General features: G+C 38.7%; 3 protein-coding genes across 6 annotated transcripts; all 3 read left to right on the top strand.

Annotated features, from left to right (window-relative positions):
- Nucleotides 1–100: 100 nt before the first annotated feature.
- Nucleotides 101–2,245, top strand: elp5 (elongator acetyltransferase complex subunit 5). 2 transcript variants are annotated; one of them, XM_044022814.1, is made up of 8 exons: nt 102–427; nt 516–576; nt 650–730; nt 922–1,133; nt 1,297–1,472; nt 1,542–1,637; nt 1,730–1,830; nt 1,920–2,245. In XM_044022814.1, exons 1-8 carry the CDS (start codon nt 373–375, stop codon nt 2,026–2,028), a joined length of 891 nt encoding a protein of 296 aa, XP_043878749.1. In that variant the 5' UTR covers nt 102–372; the 3' UTR covers nt 2,029–2,245. The 2 variants fall into 2 exon arrangements, with proteins under 2 accessions (XP_043878750.1, XP_043878749.1); XM_044022815.1 differs by lacking the exon at nt 1,920–2,245 and having other exon boundaries at nt 101–427; nt 1,542–1,644; nt 1,730–1,831.
- Nucleotides 2,246–3,196: 951 nt separating this feature from the next.
- On the top strand, nt 3,197–11,149 carry ctdnep1a (CTD nuclear envelope phosphatase 1a). 3 transcript variants are annotated; one of them, XR_006360197.1, is made up of 8 exons: nt 3,197–4,033; nt 6,872–6,938; nt 8,755–8,873; nt 9,188–9,316; nt 9,611–9,727; nt 9,837–9,998; nt 10,418–10,502; nt 10,843–11,149. XR_006360197.1 is itself a non-coding variant. In XM_044022818.1 (8 exons), the coding sequence occupies exons 1-8, from the start codon at nt 3,929–3,931 to the stop codon at nt 10,901–10,903; spliced, it is 738 nt and encodes a 245-aa protein (XP_043878753.1). In that variant the 5' UTR covers nt 3,197–3,928; the 3' UTR covers nt 10,904–11,149. The 3 variants fall into 3 exon arrangements, 2 of the variants coding, with proteins under 2 accessions (XP_043878753.1, XP_043878751.1); XM_044022818.1 differs by having other exon boundaries at nt 9,245–9,316; nt 9,887–9,998; XM_044022816.1 differs by having other exon boundaries at nt 9,887–9,998.
- Nucleotides 11,150–13,933: 2,784 nt separating this feature from the next.
- Nucleotides 13,934–16,923, top strand: gabarapa (GABA(A) receptor-associated protein a). The gene is made up of 4 exons (XM_044022823.1): nt 13,934–14,174; nt 15,487–15,565; nt 15,673–15,791; nt 15,922–16,923. Exons 1-4 carry the CDS (start codon nt 14,085–14,087, stop codon nt 16,000–16,002), a joined length of 369 nt encoding a protein of 122 aa, XP_043878758.1. The 5' UTR covers nt 13,934–14,084; the 3' UTR covers nt 16,003–16,923.
- Nucleotides 16,924–17,111: the final 188 nt, after the last annotated feature.

The following is a 17,111-nucleotide window of genomic DNA, read 5'->3' as shown; positions in this document are numbered from 1 at the left end:
CTGATGCATCATGGGTAACGTAGTTTATCGCGGTGTCATTCGTACCGACTTGAAGCCCGAGTAGTGAGTGTGGCTGAACTACGTTTCCCATAAGTAATGCATTCTGGGGTATTGAGTTTTTTTAGTTTAGCACAACACACGCTGTGTCAGTGAAACATGTTGGATTTGTAAAGGCTTAATTTTCCGTGAAATGAAACTTGCCGCGTCACCCAGCAGTAGCAGTCCTTTACTTTGAGATATGCATTCTTTTTTACAATTAATTTTATACTCGTAGTGTTTATGTTACGGTGTGGTGTTTATTTACTGTGTACTGTGTGTTAGCAGCATGCTAACTAGCTGATATCTGGACTTCGAGTTTATTTATATAATACAATGTTGCCTGAGATATGGCAAGGGACCGATGCAGGAGGGCTCCTCGTCATACAAGGTAAACGCTTTTAGAATACAGTGACACATCTGTGTATTTGAAACGAAGCAGTGTCATGCAGTTCTGTATTTTCTACTTGTATTGCTAGATTCTGCTAGTTATTCTGGCCGACACCTCCTGAAGAGCTTCATAAATGCTGCACTTACCAGGTATTTAAAGAATGCATGTCTGTATTTTTAATATATGTTACTTACATTACACTAATTTGAGCTGTGACTTTAGGGAGGAAGATATCCATGTCATTGGTTTTGACGTCAGTGAGGATGAACTGAGAAATGGATTAAAAGAATCAACTACTCAGAGGTAATTTCAGATTAATGCTGAAATGATTTGTCTCAAATGATTACCGACCCACGCAACATGTAAACTTAATTCAGCCCTTTCAAGTTCTCCAATTAGTTTCCCTATTAAAGTTGCTTATGTTTTGTACTATTGATCAAACAAATTAAGTCATAGTATAACTTACCATCCCTCACATATTTCCATCATTTCAGGCTACACTTTCACAATGCTTTTACTGACCCACTTGGCTGGACCGATCATCCAGCTTTCACAGTTCGCCAGTTCAATTTGGAGGAAATTACACATCTGGTAAAGCAAACATCACACGCCAAGGCAGCTACCTTGGTAATCGACTCTCTTTCTTGGATTTTGAGGCATGTCAGTCCTTCAATTGTTTGCAAGACTCTTCAGCAACTTAAAAAAGGTAATTTAAATTTACCTTTTAGATTCTCTAAATGAATAAAGAAGACATCCAAGCCCTAATATTGACTGTAAAATATAATATTGAATGCATCTTTTTAAAGTAAAATTATAAAAAGATGCATTCATTCCATAATGTAAGTTTTTCTATCTTGTGTTTTAACTAGGGGGAGCTGTGAGAACTATCATTGGTCTGCTGCATGCAGATATGCATCAAAGAGGGACTGTGGGAAGTGTATGCCATTTGGCTACTTCAGTCATCACTGTGGTACCGGGAATAAATGGAGATGAAGCAGTGGCAAAAATAACAAAGCGCTCAAAGTCGGGGAAGGTTATGCAAGATGTATGCACTTAACTTGGCAATTTTTTTTCCCTACACTTTACTTGAAATGATAACTGAATTTGTTCATAGGAAGAGATTTTTACCATCAAAGAGGATCTTACCATCATAGTGCAGAGCAAGTCCAGCCAAACTGGACTCAAGCATCCACACACTGAGGAACAGGAGGTGAAATGTAACATATATATTTTATAAGACTAATGAACTGAAGAAAGGCTTTAGATATAGGAAGAATTAACTTTTTTTGTGTGTTTATGTAGGCCGACCCAGCAGCAAACTTGACCTTCAACCTTCGCTTATCTGACACAGAGCGTGAAGCCAAAGAGAAACTTGCACTTCCCTTTGTCTTCAGCAAAGAGAAGTGAGCATCTTTTCTATTATAGCTAATTTTAAATGTTTTAAATATGATTTTAAACTATCTAAAAAACAATGTCTTCTTTTTATCCTCAGGAAAACAGCTCTGCTCCACTCAGGCCTGGGTTCAGGACGAATATTGTATGAGCCTGATGCAAACGACGACTATGATCAGGAGGACCCAGATGATGATCTTGATGTGTAGGATTTGGCCATAAAACCCACTTAAGGACCAGAAGATACACGTTTCATATACGTTTCTTTGCCACTGAATCATTTTCAGTAGTGCAGTTTCAAAGCCTTACCACCATCTCATGGAGTTTGGAAATATAATTTAATACCTATGATCACTATTTCCAAATATCAGTGATTACCTTATTGTTTTTTTTTTCCTTGTAAAATAAAATTACTTTTGAACACAAGTTTGTTTTTATATATTTTTATATATTTTGTTGTACATTTAATGTACAACCACACAACCTTTTCTATTTCCATAAATATAATTACAAAAACAATAGAATGTGATAGGCATCATATCCACAGTCTTTTTGTCCAATATTATCACCCTAAACAATGTTTCCGATCTTTTTAAACAGTGGCTATATTCACAAGATCACATTGATATAATTGAAGATATTACATTTTGTTATCTAATGAGGTCATCTTGATTCAATGGTTAAAGATTTCTGCACCAAACCGTGTTACAGTATATGGCAGTGTCCACAACACTGGAAAAACAGCAGCATGTCTTGTGCCAGTGTCCCCTTTTTTTCACAAAGGAAAAAATGTTTTTGCCACCTTTGCTCTGTCTGAAATAGAACACTTTAGGAAAGTTGTACATCTCCACAATGTGTGCACATTTTTGGTTGGTTGAATATATAAATATTCATGTTGCATTTTAATATTTTACTCCCTATTGTATGTATAACTATGGTGGATGTCCCCATAGTTTTAATTCAATGATGTGTTAAGGCTATGTTCTTATATTTATATATTTTCTATTACATTTTATTTTTAGCACAGACATAGTTGTCACAGCAAGATAGAAGGATACATATATTACTAAGACAATCAAATATAGACTGAATTTAATCATTAAATGCAAAAAAGTTAAACATTCCACACATTAAAATTCCATGTAGTGCGAAGCCATCTTTCCAATGTTCTTTTATTCAAGTTTCTATTGACTCAATACACTGTATTACTCACTATAATGCTATCTACTATGTAACACATATTTGTATTTCCAATAATATAAAAAAACACATTAGTTGTTTACTTGTTATACAGACTTTTTAAGTGGATTACCATCGTCGCTCGTGCACGTCTGTTTATTTTCTTTCCACGTGGACGTGCTGCGCGCGACCCCGCGGTTCCTCGCGGAAGTGACGGCAAGGCGGCGATGGCGGCTCGCAGTTTCATTCCGGATTTCCACTGGACTACAAACTGATTTGGACCGGGCCGGCTGGACTTTTAGCAACTTCAGTAAAGCTGTCTATTTTCGGACGCTGTGCAGAGTTTAGTCGCACTGAACTGGTGCTTGTCAACGAGCGGCTCCACCGCTTTTTCGGGGTATTTTTGTCCAAGGTTCAAGGTGGTCACCCCGTCGAGCTAGCGGTAGCTCCGCGGCTACTTGCTAACGTTAGTTGGCAGACAGCTAGCTCCCGAGCTAGCCTAATTAGCTGCCCACATTAACGCCTGTGATCCTTTGGTGTAAATCGGAAAGAAAGGAAGAGAAGACGAACGACAGTACGAATGCTGGCTGCCGTCAAACGCCAAAGAAGAAGCAGAAGGAGCCGCAGCAGCGTGCTAATGTCCATGCGACAGTAGCCGTCGTGCAGCAGCTTCTCCTTTGCCCACGTCCACGTTTGTCTTTCACAGTGACTGTGAGAATGCACTTTATTTATTATCGATAACTGTGCCACAAGTGTGCAGAGCGAGGTACTCACACGTTTGCTTGGCCTCTTGATGATCTGAAAAGCTACGGTGGCTAAAGACGGATTTTGAGTCACTGGTAGGCAAGTTCCCTCTGCAGTTACCCCCCAAACAACTTGGAACTGAGAGTTAAGGTTGAGTGACTGTGGGGTCTGTGCGGGCTCATCAACATGCTGAAGACCCGGCATTGTTTACTTGGCATCCGCACTTTTCTCGGCATGACGTCTAGAATATGGGGCCTCTTTATGTACATCCTCAGGAAGCACCTACGGACGGTGAGACTTGTTGGCCCTTGTTGTGTTACTGTGACAAGTGAGCAAAGTTATGGCTCTCGTTGCTGTTGCTCCCAATGTTCTAATATCTGATCATATCTGTCTTCAGAAGTGCTCAGTGGGCTCCCAGTAACGAAATGTATAATTTCCCCCGTTGAGTGCATCTGTCGTGCTAATTTGGGTTAATAAACTAAAGACTTGAAAATATGCTTTTCCTGCAGAAAATGCAGTTTTAAGTAACAAACATGTGTTTAGTGGTACAATGTAGCCTGTGGTCTGCGCACTCTGCCTTTCCATGAGAGCTACGTCCATTTTCAGTGCCGTAAAATTAAAAAGTTCAATATTTCTATACAAGTGATGCATCCTGCCAAGTAAAGATGCTCCTCAAAACTTCTATTTTTGAAGTATGATAAAGTCTATAAGAAGGCTATGAAACAATGTATGCAGGAGAGAAATAAATGAACAGAAAAACAGTGCCCTAATATTATAGATAGTGTCAGATTTTCCGATTTTAAAATATATTAACAATATAATAACAATTGCACACATGCAAGAAACAGAAGTGGTAAATTAAGTAGCACACGGAATCCATAATTCAGCTAGCCATCCTTTTTTATGGTTCATTCATGAACAATTTGCACATCATAATATGACAGAAAATGGTGATGAATCACAGTAAGCATTTGTCTCTAATCCCTACAGGTCTGTAAATACTTCAGGTAGTCTCAGCAGCAATTCATCTATAATATGTTCTGCTTTACCTCTCAATAAATAACAAACCTTTATTTTCATTTTTAGCATCAGCTAATCAGTGAATTGCAATCTTAAAGTATTTAGGTGTCTGCAAAGTGGAGACTTCCTCCATCCTCTGGCATAGATTCAAGGAGCACCCAGGCACAAGGCTGCAGGTCACCTTCACTCTAACACAAATGCCACACAATAAATATGGCACTTAAGGTGTCAGAAGTAACTTTGACACACAAAGTTGTTGAGTCAGTTATAGACGTGTTTGCGGTGTAATAGGAGTGGACTTCGACTCTCGCAGGCCAGCAGAGTTGTGAGGAGTGCCTCGCAATTATCTTTCTGTTCTCAGGGTTTGTCTGCGTTTTGTTGTGTGGCAGTAACACTTGGGAGTTGTCAACAGGCTCTGAGAGCAAATAGTCCAGTCCATATTATGTCCAAAGTGAGAGGGATTATGTCGGCACAGAGTGCGTACTGTTCTCTCCCTCTCATTCTCACTCACACTTACTTGAGCTTTGTTGTTTTCAATTGGTGATGCACTGGAACAATATCATGGTCCAGGGAGTGTTTTATGTAGCCGCTATAGATAGACATCAAAAAACCATGACCATGATGGAAAAATAGTCAAGGTTTATGACGCTTTTCTATTGTACTTACCTGAGTTTATTTCTATAGCTTTAATAGCTGTAGCAAGTCTTGTGTGTAAATCAGGTGTACCTCAACATATTCTTTGTCCAAAACTTCTGACCAATAAAAGCTGTAATGGATTGTGAACATTAGGACCAGGTCATAATCCCATGTATGCTCTTATGTGTACATGGATGATGAGAAGGTTGTTTTATTGATTGCAGTGTCACCATGTTACATAACAGCTATGCTTGTTATCGTCAGTATTGTACAGTATATGGCTGAGTATTGAGAATTTGCTGAAACAATTAGCTAATTAGTTCAATTGTTAATGTCTACACTACCAAATCAGTTTAAGTAATTTATTAAATGCTAGCTATAGAAGAGCAAACTGTGTTAACTACCTTAACTACTATTCAGAAAATGACTTTTTGCTCAGGTTAGAGAGAAATAACTGAAATGTTAGTTTTAGTACTTGTGTTAAAGGACAGTCTCAGTTGCAGGCTCGGGGTCCAGATGGACGTTCAGGGTGAGGTCCCCCGGTGGTGCCCAGCAGCTGCTGCTGCTGCCACCACCAGTAGACTTCCCCCAAGCTTACTCTGCCAGGCAGCAGTGGGAGGGCACATGGAGGGGGAGGCCCTGCCCAATGCTTAGGTACCAAGCAGTCCCAAAGGCTCAAAGTCACCCTGCAAGTCTTCCCTTCTGTGTATGTGTGTGTGCCCCCATGCTCCACTGACACCCACTGACAGCTGAGGGGGATAAAAATAGCCCTGTGAAGAAAAGTGCAGAGCCCCTGGGCAAGAGTGGCACTGGGAAGGAGCCTCTCTGTCATTTAGAGAAAGGAAGTAGGAGGAAAAGCCTCTGTTTAATCCCTGAAAGGCAGCAAAAATATAGAGCTGGGGCCCCAACAATGACGATACATTACCAATCTCGATATTAGTTCAATGCAGTAGTTTTTACACTACCAAGCTTGTTAACAACATATTTCTCTCCCAATAACTTTACCATATTGCCACAACCAGCCAAAAACATATACATTTTAACAATGGGTTTTTGAATCGAACTGAATCATTCTTTTCCCGATATCTGATCCAGTGATTTCATCCCCAGCTGAAATATACAGGGTTTAGGATTTCAGTATTTGACGTATTCACCATTTGACCATTCATTGAAATATTGACTTACTCTAGCGCAGTTTGATCTCAATCATGTTATTTTTTTTCGAATTGGCCTATAGAGTGCCTGAGTAACTGTGACATAAAGCCACTTCACTAATGCCCCAAATGATTCACCTCTTGCTTAAAATAAACTCACATGATGGGGTCGTCTGACAAATTAAGACCAATACTGTAAGATTTTACAGCACTGAGTATCAGTATTGCAGCTCCCCTTTTTTCCACCTGTAATTAGATTAAAAGACTATGTTTTAAATTAGGGTTGTCTGACTGTCTCATATGCTTTTTTCATTTGCAGATAATCCAGTATCAGACGGTGCGATACGACACTCTGCCTCTGTCTCCTATCTCCAAAAACAGACTCAGTGAGTACACGATTGTTTTCATGATAATGACCACTCACCCAAGTTGTTGGGGCCCTTGTGAAAAAGGGAAAGTGCAAGAAATACAAAGGATCACTGCATGATTTTTGCTAGTGGCTTTATTTTTTGGTATTATTAGATAGATGGCGTGGATTAAAACATTTTTGTTATGAGGACATTTGAGTAGAGGTTGAACAGGTTTCTCAAGGAAGAAGCAATTATTCTGAGTCATCAGCATCAAATCCATGCGCACTTGTGCTCAGTGCATCCCTTTTCTCTGGACTTTCCTTTTCTCACTGAAAATAAACAGGCACAGCCAGACTCCTATGACACACCATCTCCATATGAGGAAACTCCGACAAGCTATTGACTGTTATTTTTATGCCATGTCTCTGCGCGATCCTCTTGTGCGTTTCGGTTTATTTAGGTGGATCACATGGCAAAATGTTAACCACACTTAGCCTCTGTTTTCTCTCAGTTGATTCAACAAACCTGTTGTGCTTTGTCAATTAATGTGGGTGTATGCTGCCTACTTTTCAATAAGCATACTAACGCTGTTCCACCATTATAAGAGAAATCCAAACAAGTAATGAGAATAAAAGTGTGTTTTTGTTGACAGGATACCAGATTTATTTCCACTTGAGGGTTCATATCTTTAATTAAATGACAGTTTCATACATTTAAATGTGCTGTATGAAATGCCTGCCAGTAAAGCAAAAGCTAACACGTCTAAAACCACTTCTAGTCAATGACATTGATGTATGATATTCATTGAGCAAGTGTACAATGCCAAGAAAGTAGTACAATTATTGTAGGCAACTGATGGTTATCATTTGATCCCAAACGTTTTTTTTATGGTAACGAGTTGTTGAACAACACGGATGGTCACTGCAGTGCAATCATGTACAGTATTTACAATAAACAATAGTAACTATTAAAACTAAATATTAAAGACTTTAAACATGTCTCTAAAAAACATATGTTCATACATTATATGAAGATGAATCAGTAAGTCAGTTTGCTGGGTGAACAGCACAAATAAAATAAAACATTATGAAGACAGTAAATGATTGTATTCAATGTTTGAACTGTTGTTTTCTGACCAGGTCCCAGCAGCAAATAGGGCACGTTTGCAGTTTGAAAGTGGAGAGGAAATGCACATGCTAGAGTTCACATTAAATACTAGCATAGACTGGTGTGTGCACTTTGAATGAGCCTCCTTCATTTCTGTAGAGACATGAAGGAGACATTTAAAAGCTCATTCTTTGAAATCACTCATGCAACCTCATCTGGAGTGATTCTTTCCATTCACTCTGCTATATCAACTGTTGTTACTTGCATTGAGGGAACAATTGTGTCTTGTTATGCGTCTTTGTGTTTAAAATAACCACAACCACTAGTTATGAGATCCTGGAAGAAAAAACCTCTCTTACTCATGAGCTGTTCCATGTTACATGGCACCATCTTAAAGCTTCGTCAGACTGCAGACAAATCCGAAGCAGTTCTTTTCAGGCAGACTGTCTGTTAATTAAAATAAATAAAGTGGTCAAATCACATCTGTGTCCAGACATAACTACAACCTAAATGCATGGTTTGGTAATATCTTCGTCGGACTTATTTTTGTGACATGCCTTGCAGGAAAAATGGAGGTGCATCACCTCGCTTTCCAAACAATTGCCCTGTCAGGTCAAGGTGCCAAACCCTTGAGTGGCACCTTATTTCTCCCACTAATGAGGCTTGGTTTTTCAATGTACATGCAAGTTTGGTGGTGGGGAAAATATATACTGTACAATAACAGTTATTGTCTGGTTAACTTCAGATGCAGTAAAGAGGAAGATTCTGGTTCTGGACCTGGATGAGACACTAATCCACTCTCACCATGATGGGGTCCTCAGACCCACAGTGAAAGCGGGCACACCGCCAGACTTCATTCTGAAGGTAATGGCTGTAACACATATGCAGTATTTTAGGGCTGCAACTATTAATCGATTCCTGAATTGATTGTCAACTATTTTGATAATTGAGTAATGGGGTTAATGGTGTGTTTTTAGTATATATAATTATGATAATCATTAAAAGTGATTCATTTGTGGAAACTAACCATTGAAAACTTCTTTTCAATGCTTTTTTAACAAAACATTTTATGGACCAATTAACTAACCAATTCATTGAGAAAATAATCCTCAGATTAATCGATTATGAAAATAATTGCTACTTGCAGATAAACGGTATTTACATTTCATACATTCCAGGTTAACCAGCAGCTTCGTCTAAATGAACTGGGCTCCTCTGTTTCCCTTCCAATGCAGGTCGTCATTGATAAGCACCCAGTCAGATTCTTTGTACATAAAAGGCCACATGTTGACTTCTTTTTAGAAGTGGTGAGTATCTGTCACTGCTCTGTATTACTTTCTGTGGTTGAGTCCTAGAATAACGAGCTAGTAAACACTAAAGTGCAGTGTGTGAACATGAGATCGCTCTGCTGAGTCTTTCTCAGGTCACCCTTTATTATGTCTGTCATCTGTCAAGTCTCTCTCCATTGTACTGCACTCACTCACAACCCAATGACACATACCTGTATTTGTTTTGGACAATGCTCCTTTGAGACTTACTCAGCAGCACTGACTTTGTGTTCTTACACTTTTGTGTCCTCCATATTCTGTGTGTGTGCACAGGTGAGCCAGTGGTATGAGCTGGTGGTTTTTACAGCTAGTATGGAGATTTATGGCTCAGCAGTGGCAGACAAACTGGACAACAACAGGAACATCCTGAGACGCAGATACTACAGACAGGTATTGCTCAAAAAACCTACATAAACAGTAGTACTGTGTACACATTTATATACTGTAAATGGTACTGATTGATTTCTTTCTGCCAATTTATCTTTTGAAATCTCTTCAGTCTCTCTTTTTTGATGGTGCCACGGACTCTCCTTTTGTTTCTCTTTCCAGCACTGTACATTGGATCTAGGTAGTTATATTAAAGACCTGTCTGTAGTACACGATGACCTGTCTAGTATTGTCATCCTGGACAACTCGCCTGGTGCTTATCGTAACCATCCAGGTAAGATTTAAAAACCTTTTGTCAGCACAATGGTCTGCTTGGGTTGTGCCCTCTTTTTATTTTTTTTATTTGCCTTGTCTCAAATAAGCAAATAGAACAGCCATATCTTGTTTATTTACATATATTACTATTGTTATTATTTTTATTATTTTTATTATTTTAGTTAGTCTTTTAATGAATGATTTATCAGATTGATATGTTCAAACACAATCTTATGCACATCATCTTGTGATGAAGCGGAAAAGGGACAAATAACCAATGCGGTTTCTTCTCATACAAGGCTTGTATTGTAAATGCTGTATCCGTTCATTAACTCTGCCACTCTTCTAACACTCAGTGGTGTTTTTAACAACACAGCATAAAATCCCGCTCATGTCTGTTCCTCTGACACGACTGACTGAATGTCTTCTACCCTCCAGACAATGCAATACCCATCAAGTCCTGGTTCAGCGACCCTAGTGACACAGCACTTCTTAACTTGCTGCCTATGCTGGATGCACTAAGGTAAAACACTGAACAGAGTACAAACCCTTAAACTCATTGTTTTCTTTGTTCACAGTGTCTTAAGCAGACCACATGACCTCGGGTCATCAACTAAGCACACATTATTTTAGTTATTAGAGAATGTTAACACATTGGAATGCAGTTTGGAAGAATTTAAGATGACTCCCGGCATCACCTCACTGACATTATTAAGAGGATCAACAAGTTGTTGCTTATAATATTTCCCTTAATATTTACATTTATATAGTACAATTTAAAAAGCCTGATTAATGACTGGAGGCTGTGCCTTAAGATGTTCCCATCACTTTGTTAACACGGTGGATCTCTGTTTTCCTCTCAGGTTTACTGCTGATGTCCGCTCCGTCCTCAGTCGAAACCTCCACCAGCACCGACTCTGGTGATTGGCTGAATCAAGAGGGGTGGGACTTGTTGACCAGCCTCTTCCTCTCTGCTGGCTTCTTTCCTTCCTGCCCTCCGTTCCCACACAGACGACCCACCGGCCCTCTGTCAGTCCTCTACCATGTGTCCTGAGGACATGAGGGGTTGGGGTGACCGCCTAACATGGAATGAACAGTATGGGATCACCAGAGCCCAAGAAATACTAGAGGGAGGGAGAGCCAGCTTCTTCTTTTTTTTTTTTCTTTTTTTTTTTTGATTCTTTATTTGTAATTTTTTTTCCAAAATAAAATGGAGCCTCTCTGCCTTATAGCTCCTAATACTGACTGTGTTTGTATGGAGGTGAGCTTGTGTACGTGAGTCAGAGAATGCTTGCTGAGTTTGTTCGTCCTTTTTAAACTTTTTGAAGATTTGGAGGGGGGAGAGGGATCAGCATACCAACAGACAGTTCTTCATTATCAATCTTCTCCCTTTCCATCATGACCAGACTTGGCACTTCAGCAAACAACTCATCAATTTAATACTCTGACAAAAATTAATGAGGTTAATGAAAAACCACCTGTTTTTTAGATCAGCGTCACACCCCCATGTTGATTCATTGATTCCTGAAGGTACATGTTTTGTTTTGTTTTGTCACCTAACCAAGAAAGGATCATCTTACATGAAGTATCTGATGGACGTTTGCTTGGAACATACCACACAGGCATTTTCCTGGACAACTAGCCTATCAGTTTTTTGTTTTCTCAGCCACATCACTCTTTGCTCAAAGCTCCTAATAGGACTCGGTGATAAAGAATTGACTGAAGAATTGTGAGGAAAAAAAGAACAGCTTCTATCAATATGGACTGCTGTGCAACATTTCCATATCTTATTTGTTTATCTGTTATCACAATATATAATAATGTGACATCTGCATACCATGACTCATTTTGCTCTTTCCCTGTTACTATTTGACACCAACCTGATTTCATCTAATAGGAATTGCACTTAATTTTTCCCCTTCTGGTTTTGGTTGCAGTTGGTTTTGTATTTGATTCAAATTCGCAGATTTCCCCTTTCAGTTTTTACCCGCTCCCCTAATGTATGGGTTCAACTATTAGACCCTATGTCTTTAAAATGCCTTCTGAACAATGTCAGTCTTGTTAAGGCTCACAGTGGCTTCTTATTGGCTCTGTCTCCAGGTCTGTGTTACTAATAAAACACTTGTCAGTATCGGCCCATTTTTATCCAGCTTGTTTTTTTGTTTGTATCATTTTGCAACTTTCTAACTGATTTAACTTCACTGGGGAGAGGAAATCAAGTATCTGTGCGAGACCAACATTCAATGATCTGGTGCCCTCGTGTGGTGTAATAGGGAACTGCATTGGTTCCTTCAGTATTCCCACACTGCTCCAGGGAAAATATATCTACGTCTACATTTCTGAAAGAATTCCCTCCAGAATCAGCAGTAGCAATGAACATACATGTCCTGCTTGCTCCATACTGAAGGAATCTGCATGGGTTTTGCACCACAAATGGAGCCACTTAAATGTACTTTGCAGCACCACTTCAAACATGAGCAACTTCTGTTTTGTGTGTATATGGTGATATTTATTTACTTTTTCGTAAATGTCACATTAAGTATGCCTGTGGAAAAATGTATATTTCATTTCTTTTTTTCAGAAGGCTCACTGGTCATTTTATGCCACTGATCGATTTGCTGTATGGATTTTTCATTCAAGTAAGTTATAGACTGAAACAGCTGCTGATCATTCATTTGAGGACTTTCTCCTATTACATTAATCTAGGTGTGGCTGCCTGATGTTTTCTTCCAGGACTATTATATGTGAAAAGAATTATGACTCAAACCTGAAATTCACCAGGCTTGGGGGAGGTCAGATTGTCGCTACTAAATGAAAATTGAAAATGATAAGTGAAATGTGTGGTTACACAGTCAGGGCTCTGTGTCTTGTCAATGAAGAAAGCGAGAACACAGGTGTGTTTTCATAAATTTGTACAGTCAGACTAAATTTCACATTGCACAGAAAAAAAACATCACATGCCTGCAGCTCATGAATGAGTTGTATCGCAGCCATGTCACATGAGCAAGTCAGGAGTCGCCAGTCAGAGCTGTGGGTCACTTGCGCAATATACTGGTTGGTGACTCTTCAGGAAGTAGGAAATGGACATATGAACCATTTAGTATTTCATATTATATATTTTAAATACATCACTCTGTCTTTAAAAGTCAAAGTTGGCAATTCAATTTGGTCAGTGTGTAAAAAGTTAATGCAATATAAAAAAGTCACTTTCCTATAGGAGAAGCTAGACTTCCACTCATACAACATTTTAGTGATAATATGAGGTTCATCTAGGATAGTATTACAATTACAATTACAAAAATAAAAAAGGGCAAGTGTGGGTAACCTATCAAGGGCCCTGAAGCTTTTTCATCAGCTAAATGTTGCCCTTATATGGACCCCAATAATTGTAAAGGTATCATTAACATCATGTTCTTTTTATGCACCTTGTCATGGATGTCATCATAAAATACAGAACAGCACAGATGAGGCTGGACAGGATTGCTGCTCTATTTATGATCTAAAAGCATGAAGGATTATAAAACAAGCAGAATTTTAATTTTAGGTATATTTTTTTTTCAACATTCCATTAAGATCAGGACCTGTTAGCTACATATAAGATCAGTTTACAGTTAACACTGAGCTGCGGAGCAAAAATCACAGTGAATTATCACATGTTTTGGTGTTTCCTCTGTACAGCTGCTAACGCTGCTGGGCCTCGGTCATATGACAAGGACAGATGCCTCTTCACCGCCCATCCCTGCGTCTTTATCCGCAGTGGTTGATCAAAATAAAATAGTACTACATGAAATAACGTAGCAGTCAGTGTAATTTAAAACACAAGAGTATGATGTGAATAAACGTAGCTTATTGCCAACCAAAGATAGGTTAATGTTCTACATGATAGCTAAAAACACACCCTGCGAATTAGACTGTCATCTACGTCATGTTGTTATTGTATCCATCCGCCGCAATCGCACTAGGAAAGCAGCTGTAGCAAGCTAAAGCTAGTTAGCAACGTTTGTTTTTGTCGTGTGTGTCAGCGAATTTCAGCTCTTCCTTGCGCCGAACCGATATCTCACAAATCCCGGAGTGACCGACTTGTTGTCTGTCATCTCTTTTAACGATGAAGTTCCAGTACAAAGAAGAGCACCCTTTTGAGAAAAGGCGGTCCGAGGGCGAGAAAATAAGGAAGAAGTATCCGGACAGGGTACCAGTAAGTAGCCAACGTTAGCTCCTCTTTCGCTCCGTGTTGTTAGCTATTTGACGGCTTGCTAAGGTCCGGGTTTCTCGACGGTTCTGTCCTTCAGATAATTATTATTGATATTCACATTGTAAAACGCGCTGTAACTATGCATACCAACTGGTTATTCGCGCATAATTCTCTATTTGTAGACTGTCGTGTTAGAATTCGATAGATGTTGGTCAATATTTTCGGACGCGTTGAACAGGCCAGCTAGCAAGAGCTGCGTGTAATCCTTGCTTTATTTTAGACTATTGTTAATAAATAAGTAATTTCCTCGTTGTTCGACCAACAAAACCCCTTCCTGAGTACAATAAATTGATTTAAACTTTGGTATTTGAATATGAAACTCGACACTGTGTTATTCTGTTTGCGTCTTTATTTTGGAGGAAATAACATAGGATGTTAAAACTGTAACATGTTAATAATGTTTTTGTAAAGTAAGCATGTTGTATACTCCGTTCAAGGAGAATGTAATCTTTCAAGCTCCGGGAGGTTATAAGGCAGGTCTCCCTCCTCCAACTACTTATTTAGTTGTTTGTGTCGAGAAAAAAATAAAAGCCAGTAAAGTACTTGTTTTCTGAAGTGAGTAGGCCGAATACGAATTTTGTTGGATGGTGCAGCTGGGGATAGTTTTGGTTTGCACATTGAAATTGTAATAGCAGTGCGCCTCAAAATAGTTGGCGTCAACAAACGGAGCACTTGTTTACGTCGCTCTGCCTCTTGTGGATAGATTATATAGATCACAACCTTTGGCACTTTACTGCTCAGATTGGCAACACTGTCTGGAAACTGCCCTCTAATAAAGGTGGGAAATAAGGCCAAAAACATTACTACAATAAAAGCACTAAAAAGTTACTTGTGACTGAATTGTGTTACTAAACGTAACACAATTACGTAACATAATACACCCAAACCAAAAGCTAATCATTTTATTGTCACACAGGGAAAAGGCAGGACAAGAAGCTGAATTTATTTCAGTTAAAAAAAAAATCAAGGATTGACTTTAAGTGCACTACCTCAATGTAAAAGCTTTAAAGTGTCATGTTACAGCTTCAGTCAAAACTTTTTCATTTGTGCATATAGCTCTTCTTCTGGAGTTCTCCACCAGGTATCAATTGTAAACGGGGATTATTTCACATATTCTCAGATCCTCTTTCAGGTGAAGATGAAATATTCTATTGATGTACTTCTCATTTCATAGAAAGCCGTTGTTCAGCCAGTGGAACTTGCACCAGATTTATCAGAACATGATGTACAGTAACTCTTAATGATTTATTTTTAGGTTATCGTGGAGAAAGCCCCTAAAGCCAGAATAGGAGATCTGGACAAGAAGAAATACCTTGTCCCATCTGACCTGACAGGTGAATTTATCATTATTATTCTTATTAGTATTTTTATTTTTATTTTTTACCAAAGCATTAAATTATATTCTCTAAATTACATCTCTTTTTTTTTTTTTTTTTATTAGTGGGCCAGTTTTACTTCCTCATTCGAAAAAGAATCCACTTGCGAGCTGAAGATGCTCTCTTCTTCTTTGTAAACAACGTCATTCCACCCACCTCAGCTACTATGGGACTGTTGTACCAGGTGAGTCATACTCGTTCTCCTCTCTCACTGACCACGACAACGTCTGTTATGTCATTTCATGTAGCGATCTTGTTTTTACATTGAATCTTTTTTGATCTCGTAACTAACATAATTCCCCCTCGTTTCTCAGGAGCATCACGAAGAGGACTTTTTCCTCTACATTGCCTACAGTGATGAGAGTGTGTATGGGAACAGCCAAAGGGAAATCTGATCCCACTATCAACCCCGCCCCCAACCACTACCCACCTTTCTGAGACCTCCACCATGCATTCATTTAAATATTAAATCCAGCTCAGCAGCCTAGAGTTCCCAGAGTAAATATGTCAGATGCACTTTCACCACCCATACGTTACCCTTCTCCCATCCATTTATGTCTTTATTATTCTGCAGTCTGAATTATATTTGCCTCCTTTCTTTTCAGTACAAACTGGGGCTAGGTGGTCTCATGGCCAGTTATTTTTCTAGTATCATAATTGATCATATAAATCTGAGAAAAATTAAGGAAATAGTATTAGGACTAGGTTTAAATTAGAGCTACTCAAGGGTTAAGGGAAGAAAGGCATAGTGATTGAGATCACGTCAGCTCTTACTGACAATAGAAATAGTTATTGGTTGTCCACTTTTGTTGACTTGCAGGAAGATCAAGTACTTTTGAGTTTAGGGTAGTAGATTAACAGCAACCACAAGCTGAAGGCAGATAATGTTGTCTCTGGCAGAGTAAAGGAAACTGTTTTGCAGCAGTTCTTCTGTGGCTGGAATAGCTTGCATAATGTTTTTAAAAACAACCATAACTGAAGTTTGTGAAATGACAGTTGAGTGCGCTGCCCAGCATCTGACCTGAGCATGGAGTCTAATAGAATTCAGACATAAAAAGAAAAAAAACAACCATCCTCTGCTTTCAGTGGTAAGACTATTCTGTTGATTGCTATTATGATTAATGTTGTTATTATTGTTAATTTTAGATGGCTTGATTTCTAAAGGTATTGTAAAGCTGAGTGCAATTTCTCTTTTTTTTTAAGTTGTCTCCTTTTTTTTAAAAGAAGAAAATAAGATTTGAACTCAGTATACAGCTGCATTACTGGCTCTTTCTCTCCACTCATGACCATACATGATAAAATGTGATAAAAATCAATCTGTGTTTCTTGTGTTTTTTAAAAAATGTTTTAGTTTAACAAATGTTTTCCACTGTGAGAGGCTCAATCTTCAAATGGTGAAGTTAATTCCAAAATGTCAAAAATTATATTATTGGCCTTCATTTTATTATGACTACCCTAAATATTTATCCTTGAGGACATAATGTGATGCGACTTATCATATTGT

Source organism: Solea senegalensis, linkage group LG3, assembly GCF_019176455.1.
Source record: "Solea senegalensis isolate Sse05_10M linkage group LG3, IFAPA_SoseM_1, whole genome shotgun sequence".
NCBI classification, from domain to species: domain Eukaryota; kingdom Metazoa; phylum Chordata; class Actinopteri; order Pleuronectiformes; family Soleidae; genus Solea; species Solea senegalensis.
This window is presented reverse-complemented; position numbering and strand designations above follow the sequence as displayed.